The sequence below is a fragment of the Rhinoderma darwinii genome, chromosome 8 (genome assembly GCF_050947455.1).
Source record: "Rhinoderma darwinii isolate aRhiDar2 chromosome 8, aRhiDar2.hap1, whole genome shotgun sequence".
Classification (NCBI taxonomy): Eukaryota; Metazoa; Chordata; class Amphibia; order Anura; family Rhinodermatidae; genus Rhinoderma; species Rhinoderma darwinii.
The window spans coordinates 76,813,369-76,826,084 of NC_134694.1; the positions used below are offsets into that span (position 1 = coordinate 76,813,369).

The 12,716-nt window shown below is 39.8% G+C and overlaps 1 protein-coding gene across 1 annotated transcript in view; it reads right to left on the reverse strand.

Annotated features, from left to right (window-relative positions):
- Nucleotides 1-12,716, reverse strand: part of THOC2 (THO complex subunit 2) — a 107,299-nt gene that overhangs the window by 59,584 nt on the left and 34,999 nt on the right. Inside the window, exons 14-20 of the mRNA XM_075835772.1 lie at nt 12,172-12,302; nt 10,593-10,694; nt 7,659-7,743; nt 5,906-5,999; nt 4,896-4,976; nt 2,035-2,131; nt 1,504-1,621 (exon numbers count right to left, since the gene is read on the reverse strand). Coding sequence (XP_075691887.1) covers nt 1,504-1,621; nt 2,035-2,131; nt 4,896-4,976; nt 5,906-5,999; nt 7,659-7,743; nt 10,593-10,694; nt 12,172-12,302 — 708 coding nt within the window. The remainder of the gene's footprint in view (nt 1-1,503; nt 1,622-2,034; nt 2,132-4,895; nt 4,977-5,905; nt 6,000-7,658; nt 7,744-10,592; nt 10,695-12,171; nt 12,303-12,716) is intronic.

Here is a 12,716-nt window from a genome sequence, read left to right on the forward strand (position 1 = left end):
TTTTTAGCCTCTGGTTAGCAATTCGAGATAGAGCAAGATCACAGAAGCCAAAAATATAGTAAGATATAGTAAGTGCTTGTTTTTACTTCTATTTTTAACTTTAGACTTGAGTCCCTTTAAATTGGTTATAACTTATGCTCATGGTGGTCCTTTTTACTGGGTCAATGCCATTTTCCAGACCGCAGTTTATCTGAAGACAGCCATGTTATTTCTCAAACCGTCACAAATCAATAAATGAAGCAAACAATAGTGTTCTGATCTCTGCAATCAGACTGGATGAATGGATTCTTCCTGCTGTGTCAGCTGGCACTGCTGGCTTCAGATATACTGCTGAGAAAGCTGGTAGCACAGCCCCAAGCTGCAGATAACAGGAGCATCTCTCATACAACATAAGAGGCACAAAACAAAAAGTCACTGTTCATAGCCCTTCTGTATCTGTGCAATACCAGATATATCCTTCAAATGTTAATACTAATAATACGCTGCAACCATATATTATTCTGCACATTACAAGAGTCCACAAGAAAAAAATTAAAAAAACTAAATTAATAAAGAAAAGAGCGATATTAAAGCAATCGTCCTATTTTCTGAAGGCAAAACTATACAACACAATTGTTTGCGCACAAGTGAATGAGAAAAGAAAATAAATCAAAAAATTTTTTTTTATAAAAGTAAAAAAAAACAAAGACAGACTATAAACACTCATTTCAGTCTCCAAGCCCCTTCAGCCTAGTAGAAAGCTACTCGGCAAGAAAACAATTCACCTCTTCCTAATCGCCTTCATTTACAGTTAGGAAATAGCCAAGGGCACAGCATTGCTACGGGGCGAGGTCCAGCTTGCCTGATCTGCCACTGCAGTACGAGATAGGGAGCAAAACAAAATGGATGCTTTTCGAGACACAAATATGCTTGACGACCGCCCCCCCCCTCCCCCCCCAATCAGAGGATTGCGAAACAGGACACAGCAAGAAAGAGGAGGATCTCATGGTCTGTGTTATTTTATTAGTACTTTTTTTTTCTTGGCCAACTTAGAAGAATCATATCACATTCCTTTAACCTCGATATTGGTGATAAGAAAAATACATGTGGAAGAATATTTATCGGCTCGCCAGAAAGAACATTCTAATTCACAGTCAATAAGGAATGGAATTCTTCCAGTCAAAGAAAAAAAAAAAAAAAAGGGAGGTTTAGGCTGCCACACATTTCTGATAGGTGTCGGCTGAACGCTCCTTCGGCCTACAGCTATTCTTCCAGACTCCAACATACACATGCACGCTCGGCCCAGTGTTCTCAGAGAGAAAGGATCACAAAAGGTACAGACATGTTGAAATTCAACATGTCTGACCTTTTTCTCCCCCCGAAATTGACAGCTTCGGCAGACATACATCTATTGTGTATGGCCAGTTTTAAACTAAATCACAAGGCGTGTGGAAAAAAACAAGTATAATGTATAATGAAGCCATTTTTTATGTTGAGTATCAGTAAGCACAATATGTCTCTCACCTCCGCTTTAAGTTGCTCTCCACCAGTCATTGCTTCGAGCTGCTCCATTGTTATTTCCTCTGTAATTTCAATCCCAGCCATCTTTTGTACCACTTCTTTTAGAATCAGTAAATCAAAGCTGAAAAGAAAACGTAAGGGTGAGAATAATGGTGTAATGTGCTGTATTGGGCTCGCAGTCAGAACTTCGACAAATAAAAATGTAAGTAATTTATACGGTATAGTCTGTCCTCAAGGAAAACAAACTTAATGCTATGCCCTTTGCAGCGGCGCTCTGCTCCGCCTAATAAAACGGTGTCCTGAGAGGTGGACCTCCTCTATTGCCTCCATGTGCTTCAAGGGAATGGACGGGGCTATGTGCCTGAACAAACAGTGAAGGGGCCATGGTGCTCAATGCAGCGCCTACATTCTTCTGAATGGTTTAGGTCCTGTGGCTCGGACCCCCACTAAAATGCACACTTTTGCCCTATCCAAAAATAAAACATCACCTTGAAAACAAATTGTAAAGAATAGACTTAAACGACAACCACTTACCTCTTACCAGCTTTCAGCTGATTTGCTACATACTGCAGAAGACCAGCCAATTCAATGGGATATTTCCTAAAAATTGCTCCACAAAAGCTAGCCAAGCCTGGAATATAAAAATGTACAAATATTTCATGCCACAAATCATTTACTGTGCAAATTGTGATGGCAAAAGAGCCATTCCAAGACATTTGCAATTACATAGCAGCAAGCAACAGAAGATCGCTGCTGTGCAGCCAAGGACCACAGTAAAGCAGCATACAGATGAAGAGATTTTTTTTTTTTTCCCCCTCATTTGGAAATCCACATGTGTTATATAGTCCATGACTTTAACACAGTTACAATGGTTGTCCATAGAGCAAACAAGAGTGCGGGAGCATATGGACATCATAGATTGGGGTCCCCCACTTAAGACCACCCTCTGTAAGTCGAAGCGGAGAGCCGCTAGGTGTTCCGATACAACATAGAAAACCATTGATTTTAATAGCGGCCGTGCATAATATCGCAGGGTGAAGTTGCAGTAACCGCTGATCAACGTGGGTTTCAGAAGCCAGACCCATGGCGATCAGATAATCTGCTTCATTTTAAAATTGGAATGTCTTCGTGAGACTACCCCTTTAAGGCTTCATTCTCACCGCCATAACACGGCTCAATGCCCTTGGTTTAGTGGCGAAAATTAGATTGGATGCAGACATGTGAAATCAGAAAGGTCTTCTCAATTTCACATGTAAGGATTTAATGCATTTCTATGGTCTAAACATATGGCTACAACACGGAGATGCTTTACATCGGTGTGAAGGCAGTATTAGTCAAACTAAATTGTGTTTAGTTTTTCCCATACAGCCTCTATGTAAACTCTACACATGAAGCTGTATCATTTGGCATGAGCCGATTCGGTCAGTTCAGTTGAACTCACAGCTCGGCTAAGAGTGGGGGGGTCCTGTGTGTCTCGAAGACCCTGTTCACATTACATTATAGCCTTCAGTCGGAGAACTCCCGACATATACCTCTGATGGAAAACTGAAACGTATCCCACTGTATAAGTATACAGTGGGACACGTTGCCCAAACCCCGGGCAGAGTACTACATAAAGCACTGGGACCCTAGGAAGCTAATGATGTCATTGTCCATATATGGACAGTGAGGTCAGGAGCTACAATGCCAGAGTCCCCGGCAAGAGCATCAGAAACTCTCTTGCCAGGGACATTGGCTCTGGAGAAGCACCTGACATGACGGTGCATATATGACATTAGGAGCTTTAGGATGCGTCAGGAATGCTCTGGCAGGGATTCCGCCCTTGGAGGGGACCCTGACGTCACTATCCATAAATGGAGTGTGATATCAATGGGCTTTCAATTACAGAGTCAACGGCCAGAGCGTCAGAAGCACTCTGACCAGGGACTCCGGTACTGGAGAAGTCACTGTCAAATGTGGACAGTGACTCCAGGGGCTTTTCCAGGGCCGGAAACCCAGGCCGAGACTTACCTAATGCTCTTCCAGGGGACTCCGGCCCTGGTATACATTTAATGTATACTTGCGACAGATGCAATACATAGGGGTGTGTGTGTGACGGATGCCAATGTTAAAAAAATAAATTAAAAAAAATTGGATACCGAGTGGTATACGATCTTTGGCGGAATTCCTCAGGATGGAATATCGTAGTCTACTACGCTATTCCATACTACTTTAAAAAAAAAAAGAGAGATAAGTACACACGCTAAAAATAGGACTGAAACATGATGTGAACTAGGCCTAACATTAATAATATATAAAATCGGTCACAAGTTCATCAATATAGATTTAACCGATATGGTGGTCCTGTGTGTTAGACACAGGACCCGCTCTCTGCCGAGCCGTCAGTTATACTGAACTGACGGAATCGGCTCATAGCGAACGACACAATTTCTATGTAAAGAGGATACATAAAATATGTATCTGAAAAACATGTTTAAAGTCACATAATAAAACACTAAAAATAAATAAAGATTTTAAAATGTATACATAGCCTTTGACATAATGGAATGAGTCCCTTCTGTTAACAGGGCCAAAAAGAAGAAGACTCCCTATTTCTTATCAAATTCAGCTGCTGCCGTTGTCGAATGTATTTGATTTAATCCTTTTATATTAAATTGTGTTATACTATATTTCCTTCCTGGAGGCTGTCCTCAAATGCCCCCTAGCCCTCCCTTTACAGTATTGAAAGGAATACTTTACAGTGGAGTGAAAGGTGTCAAGAACCGGATGAGTGCCCCTAAAACTGTTGTTTCGACTACATCGCAACTGTCAGGGTGACAGCTGCCCATCTTGGTTAGTCCGTACAATACACTTATCATTCAGTCATAAACTGATCACTTCGAAAGTAGTTCACAAACAAGATGTGAACAGAGCCCGAGAACGCGCCGGAAAAACTCCCAACACATGTCAAACGTATCTATAGGGCTCTATTCACCAGACATCTGCCAAAAAGGTATGTGTCGGCCTACATTTTCTTTTCACTGTATAGAATAGTGTGGTTGTCTACGCTAGGAGAGGAATACAGTAAAAAAAAAAAGAACGTATACCCCATGGTAAACATTTACCATGGGGGCCTATTGGCGATATACATCACTGAATGCCTATAAAGTGGCATACATTTCAGCCTTCTATCACAAGTATAAATCAGGAAAACCTCCCATGAGGCAGAAGCCAGTTTTCCTCATCTTAGAGTGAAGTTTGTTTCCAGAATCCAAAGGCAATCAGAATAATTCCCTGAATCAACGAACCAGTAATCTAGTACATTTAACTTGTAACATTATATAATTTCACTTGTATAAACATGAGAACTAGGATCATAATAATTAATAATAAGAATGAAGGAAACTTATACTAACTCTGTAACCAACTGGAGATTGTGGTATCGTCATGCTTCATCTTCTCCTTTTCAGGATTTGCAAGTGCTTCAATTATACAGTCTGGATGTACAGTTAAAGAAGAGAAGCCAATATATAAGACTATTATTATTTATATACTACTTGTATGCAAGTATATGGACTTCTAACCATCATATTGGCATATAAATCTAATTCCAATATCACGGATGTGAACACCTTACCACACCATGTAATTGTACGGTGACAGGGAACTGAAATAATCAGTTCCCGGTCTCCAACATCCTCTAACCACAGAACTCATATTAGTGGTTTCCCCAAATGCAGAATCAGCTGCTTCTGCATTCGGGCAGCTTATAGGGAACCCAATGACGTCATTTCCTGTGCAGATGGTGCTTGGGGGCATGAAGAGAAGATGCAAACGGTGTCTTCTCTGTAGGTCACAGCAGATTAAATCACTGATGATAGAAAATCAGAAATTACACTCTCCCCCCCCCCCCCCCAATAAAAACACACCTCTCCGAACCCCCACGCGCCAGTATAAGACTTCCTGCGTGACAAACGCATTTGTCTAATGCAGAATGTTCATTACCCAAAACATACAAATATTGCCCCTGCTGTTTTTACCCCAGCCCAATCTGTTCTTCGGATACAGTCATATTTTAATTTTGAATAAAAAGAAATCCCTGTGCCGACTACAAGTTAGTCAAGAAGTAGTCAGTCTACCCATTGTTCTACAAGGTTGCGGTGATAAAGTATTCCCTGCTGCTTGTGCGGAGTTATTATCCCTTTTTCTGAAATTTTTCTGATGTAAATGACAAAAGCTACAAATGCATACAGTAATTTAAAGAAGAAAAAAAAAAAACGAATTGAAGAATTTCTTCCTACAATATTGAACATGTTATAAGTGATGCTTTCTATCCACTTCGCCTGCAGCAATGGATATTTGGCTTTTCTTTTTTTGGGGGACTCGAAGACTTGGAAAATGCTTTGAGGTATTACAAAAAGGATACATGCAAGGACATCATAATTCAGAGAAGTGAGGTATTTCAGCGAATCTACAACAGGTGTTATTAAGTTATCATACTTCTGAATTTGTGAAAGTATCTGCGAAAGAATAAATAAAAAAAGTTAAAGTCAGAAGAAAAGGTTTTACATGAAGCTAAAATGTGCTTTATGAAAATACTTTAGCCATTTATATAAAATGTGGGCAAGGAATGCATTACCAGAAAATGACATTACTTAAAACAAAGTTGTTGCATATATATATATATATATATATATATATATATATAGCAATCCGCAATATTTCAGTTCACACACTGGCCACTAGTACAGACACAATAGACCGATGCTTGCCGTTTTCTGTAGCTCACTTGTCGGCCTTGCTATAAAGAACACAACCTGTTGTACAGTCCATACAGGAATGGTGGCGTAAATCTAAAAATATGGCATCAACAAGTAAAGTTTCTAAAATTAAAAAATTAAATAGCTACATTTAAAAAAAAAAAAAGGCAGAAACAATATTGCTCTTCTACAGACTTCTACATACCCTTTAAAATGGCTCACAACGGTGACTGAAAATACACGCCTAGTGCACTTCTTCTACTCTCCTTATGTCAACACTTCCTTCCTGTGTTCTGGCTTTAGTCAATGTCTGGATCCAAATCACTATCCACATAATTACCATATCCTACCTAGCATAGGGGTAAGTGGCAGTTATGTGTGTATATTGATGTGGATAGTGATTTGCACTCCCACTATGTCCCGATAACAGGCAGAACGAGCCCAGATCATTCACGAAGCATTGTCGTGGGCAGAAAGAATCAGGGCATATACTGGCTAGTATTTGTTTTTGCAATCATGTGCCCATAGCTTTTCTTTTAGAACCAAGGAAGCATAACATGCCTCTCATTTTCCACGTCTTATAAACTAAAGCAAAAAGCTCAATCATCGTATGTTAAACAATTAGTAAATGCATAAGATACATTTTTCACCATGTTGTGCCACACACTCATTGCGTGCAAATCTAAAGTAGCAAGAGGGAGGCAATTTGATTGTGGATTAATTGTAGGAATTGGAAGCTTCTGACACAACATCCATTGTACTCAATCACATTTTGACGTTAAATCTCCAAGCAGAGTTCTTTCTTTTGTGAAATCGGTGCTGTTCAGAGATCATACACTTCACCATTGTAACGATACCAGTGGTCTCAATTATGCAAATTACATGAAAGAGAAGGTGACATTTAATTGCCTTGGCGCTGTGGTCGCAAGTGCCACTGAGGCGGCCCATTGATCTGGCTTCTCCATAGGGAACGATGCCAGCCCAAAGTAATGGCTCTAGCGGTTTCCTGATTGGACATTGGTGCCATCACTCAGAGAACAGATTGGCACCGGGGAAAGAGAATATCGATTTCCGGTTATGCAACTTACATGACTGACACAACAGGTATCGTTACAATGCCTTCCATCTCTCCTACAAAGAGCGGTCAGATGTTTTGAGGCTTCAAAACTGCTCATAGATTCTCTTTAAATTTCATCAAAATTGATGATGGCTACACAGGGAGAGAATTATGTGAATTACATGATTTGGTGATGTTTGTTTATAAAAGTAATGTTAATCGCCATCTAGAAAAACCAGGATGTTTTATCACATCTTGGTTTTTGACAAACTCTGCTCATACATTTTCTCAAGCAATGACATGGCACATGCAGACCTATAAACACACATAGGTAGAGTTTACAAAGTAACAAATAAACGTACATAGTCAAACAAAATCGTTGGATTACTATGGCTTAGTTTTCCTATTTGCCGTCCTGATGGCTTCACATTTTCTTTTGTTAGACGTCTGAAAAAGAGAAAAGAGGAGGGAAAAAAAATATTTTTAAAAAATTAACATTTGCTAGACCTGTAATATAATGTTTTATGAGTGCTATTTACAATCTAATTGGCCATAACCAAACACCAAGTGGATGTATAAAATATAAAATGGGGAGAAAACCATGAAACCATCAACTACAGAGGACTTTGTGAAAATACAAAAGGGCAGATGACTGCAGCCTACTGCAGTTCCCTTATATATCAACGATGAGCCACTGCTAGCGAAGATCTTATCAGAACAGAGAAATTCTCTTAACATTTGCAGGTAATAAAAAAAAAAAAAAATTGACAATTGCCTACAAAATGTACAAGACTTCGAAAATGGGAAGTATTCTGTAAGATTGTTCCTAATGAGACTGGCGCTTAATGAAGGAGCGAAGAATCTCACGAGTACGGAAAATAATTGGTTCATAGCAATCTGTGATTGAACTCATTACATTTTTTTTAGTGCAGCCTTTAAAGAACATTTTCAGCTGGTGCTGTCTCAAGTCTATAACTCTCTGGTAAGAGGACTGTTTCTGCCTCAGCGATAACAGGACTGCATTACTGCAGTGTGCATTCATTTATCAGCAACTGCAATGTCTCATACCAGCGCCTTCAAAAGGAATACTAAAAACGGTCTATTGTCTAGACTCAGCCAAAGACATTCCTTTGTACCCAGAGAAAGAAATCAGTAAACAGAGTGCTGACTACTATATTAGGGGGACATTAAAAATGAAAGCCATTTTCTATCCAGGATTAAAAAAGGTGTAAAGCTGTCCGTATACATCACACAATCGTCAGACAAAAGAGGTTATGGTCGACAATTCGAGCCTTGGATACTCCACACACAACCATGCACAATTGGCAGAACAAGTAAATCAACCACAATGGAAGAGGGTGGCATGAACGGCTGTCTGATAAAAAGTAGTGCAGCTTCTCTGCGGGGCGAGGGAGGAATCAAGCAGTAAATTCAAGGGCGGCTGAACCATTTTTTAGGAGCACGGAGTCTGGAGCAGTGCTTTCCACATAGGTTTGTCGCCACTGAAACTTTTGATGTGATATTACATGTCAAGTGCAGGAAAGGAATGAAGCGAAGACATTAATTAGTGTATACCCTGCATTTCTGCGTGCAGCAATAGTATGGATGTGAATACATCAAAAAGAATAATACTGGAGGTAACAGAGCAAGAGAAGAACTTATTAGGTATACTAGTTACCAGTGAGCTAAGCAGAACTCAATGTTAAGAAGAAGTTGCCAAAGCAACTAACTTTTTCAGTTAAAGGGGTTGCACAGGATTAGAAAAACAAGGTGTTTTTTTTTTATACGTATGTATAGATCTGGCATCTGTAGTTCTTATTCTAAAATAAGATTTCAAAGGCCTCTCTGTAGAACATTTATCCGCTATTGTTGTTGAGCTTCATGAAGCAGATCATTACCATGGAGTATCATATGACGTCACACCGGTTACCAGGGTACGATCTTGCTGTCGGCATATCAATTGACCATTGCTCAGGAGATTGGGCACATGCTTCCCCTTTTTGAGATGACGCGTGCACAGGTTCCTTGCTTTTTATATTAAAGTTTTAGCAAATATATCTATGTCGACATTATAATAAAGATGCATTTCACACTTTAATAAGCGATCTATGCTCATTTATTGATTGAAAAAAAAAAAAAAACAGAAAAAGAAACATCCACTTTCTTCTAGACACAGCAACACACCATCCAGAGTTTGTGTGTGGTATTGCAACTCAGTCCTATTCCCTTTAATAGAGCCGAGATGCAGACAACCCATGGACAGGTGTGGCACTGTTTCTGAAATAAATCAGACATGTAATTTAAAAAGGGGTTGTACAGGATTGAAAAAAAAACCAAAAAAAAACAAGAGAGATTAAAACATATCACTCAATACTGCCCCCTCTATAAATCTCTTGAAAGGCATTTTAAATATGGGATGTAGCTTAAAGGGGTTATCCAGTCGCTAAAAATTGTAGGCCTATCCTCAGGATAGGCCATCAATAGCTGATGGGTCAGGGTACGAGCGCGGCTTCCTCTTCATTTCTTCTTGCTCACTGTGAATTGTCTACACGGATGTAGCAGCGATTCACAGGTATTGCTGCCTTTTCTCCCATTCACTTCAATAGGAGAAGGCTACAATACTGAGCACACCGCTACGTGTGTCGACGATTCAGTGAGCAAGAAATGAAGGGGAAGCAGCGCTTGTACAAGCGCTGCACCCCTTCAAAACAGCTGATCGGTGGGGTTCCCAGAAGCTGGACCCCCGACCCATCAGCTATTGGTGGTCTATCCTGAGGGTAGGCCGTCAATTTTTAGCAACTGGATAACCCCTTTAAAGCCTTACACTGTAAAAAGGATGGAGAAAAACTGGAGCATTAAAAAAAAGGAAACTAAATTAGCAAATGGGAAGACCAGTCTCCATTATAACTAAAAGCTGAAAAAAATTGCACTCGTTTAGCTTAGAGTAAAAAGCCCCAAGAGTTCTTTTTAAGAAATTTAAGAATTGGTACTTTATTCATTCCGAGAACTGTGCAACAAAGTAGGGGGCACATTTATGTGTCCACAAAAGGTGGTTCTATTATTAATATGAGACAGTCCTTTATGTTACAGTAGTAAAACCCTGCCACAGGAAGTTGTAGCGCAAAAAACAATGACAAATGAAAACGAGGTTTAGACATTTATCACATGACTAATGCTATTAAATGGAGCCAGGGATTTGAACTGATTCAAAGAATGGTGAAAAAGAAAAGAAAATTCTAACTTTACACTAAACAAGAGGAGGCTTACACACATAAAATATGCATTTGAATACTTACTTCATAATGTATTTGGCTCTATCAATTGTTTGTGCTTTAACTTTTACAAGCAACGGATGGTTGTTGTAGGTTTCATTTTTCCACTGTCCATATAAACGATACCTTAAAAAAAAAAAAAAAAAAATCCCACAAAGGAATTACTTAGAGACCTGATAGCCTGACACATACAGGACTGTGAAATGCAACTTGATTAAAGCACAATTTGATGTTTTTATTGAATGTAAAGATCCCAAATCCATTTATTTGTCAAAAACTACCTACAAAATGTCTAGATTAAGCTGGACTGTCCCAGATTTGGCTCCCTGTAAAGGGGGTGGGTGACACGTGCATATGTTAAATACAAGCGGCAGGCACTGTATATGGGGGTGGGTGCACGTATATGTCGGGCAATGTATATAGGAGGTCCTATGACTATCACTGTATATGGAAATATGCTGCAATCGTCATATGAGTTGTTGTAGCGGACACTTTATTTGTACAATGTAGCCGGTATTAAGTGGGCCCTAAAAGCACATCGAATGGTAGGACACAAAAATATTCTGCATTTTGTGCACTGAAGGATGGTGATCCTTTTCTTCTTATACATTCCTTTATTCAAAAGAGGTTGTGCACTAAATCCATTTTGGCGGTTATACACACAACCACCGTCAGGCAACTTTTTATCAAACAGCGATGTCCTCCCGCTGACGCCCTCTCCTCCGCTTCATACCTGCTGAAGCGAGAGCTGAAAATATATGCAGCTCCCACTTTAACCTGCTCTAACTCTGGCAGAATCGCAGCTAGAGCTGCAAAATAGGTATTGTTTTAAAGTCAAGATTCTTAGCTTCAGAACTCTAGCTGCGATCCGGCCTGAGATAAAGCCTTTAGAGCCAAGTACATATCAGATGCGTCCTTTGCTACTGAAATGCCTACTTAGCAGGACGTATGTGGATCAACCCTGCCAAGGACAGAAGAGTCCCAGCAAGAATCTTTTCATATGCTTTCTTTCCTGTTACTATTTGCATTCCTACCACATATGGATGTTCTAGAGGTTGGTCCCCTGCTCCGGAACCACCTCGTTTAGCCAAAAAGAGAGTCTATACATTAGATGGACTGCCCATTGATTTCAAAAGACTTGAAGGTGACGGCTGAATGTCTAAAACCATGTGGTGCATGGCATGTATATACTTTTTGTGTTGCACTTGACAAGATGCAAGGCTTAGATTAAAAGGGAGTGTGACCTAGCGGAGAGGGGCACGACTTAAAATGTGCCAGATTGCGCCAACAAGTTGGTCTAAAGTAAGCCAACTAAGAGGTGGCATAAAGTTAGACAAAAGGGTCTAAAGATGCGCCAAATTTATCATACAACGTGAGCCACTGTAATAAATTTAGATAGCTTAGAACTAGACGCGCCAAATTTCAACCGGTTTTAATAAATCTGCCCCAATAGGTTTACGGAGCTTGTACTCGAAGTAAAAAAAAAACGGGGTCGGATGCAAAGTGTTGCATGGGAAAGACATTATGCAGAAGCAGAATTTCCAGTTCATTTTAAAAGCCAACAAATGTGACACTTCCATAAACCAGCACACCTTCAACTTACCTGTATTGGTATGGAAAGGTTTTGATCATGCTCCAAAGTTCCTCTGACAAACATGCATTACAATCCATTAATGTCAATGACGGAAGTAAAACTTGGTCTGTGATGCTAAGAAAGCAACTGAAGAGGACTTCCTGTTGTAAATGAAGAAACATTAAATTAAAACAACGGATAACATTTAAATAATTCACTCCACACAAAACAAGCGGCATATGTTGGCAAGTAGGACAACTTTCCGCCGTATTCTGCTTACATACACAGCTTCACAGAGACGGAGCAGTCCTCTTCTGGTCACATTTTACTGACTGATTCTAGCTATTTATTTTCAGGCAAGAGAATCCATACAACTTCACTAGAATGTTATTTCTGTTTTTCGAACATTACTTTGTTACAATAAGGGCTTTATCCACACGTAATGGAATTGCTGCAGAAAATTTCTGTAGCAATTCCGTTGAAATTAGCAGACATTCGGCTGCGGCAAAAACACACCATTTCCTGCGGTTTTTTTACTGCAGAAAATGGTGCGTATTTTGCGTTGTTTTTCACAA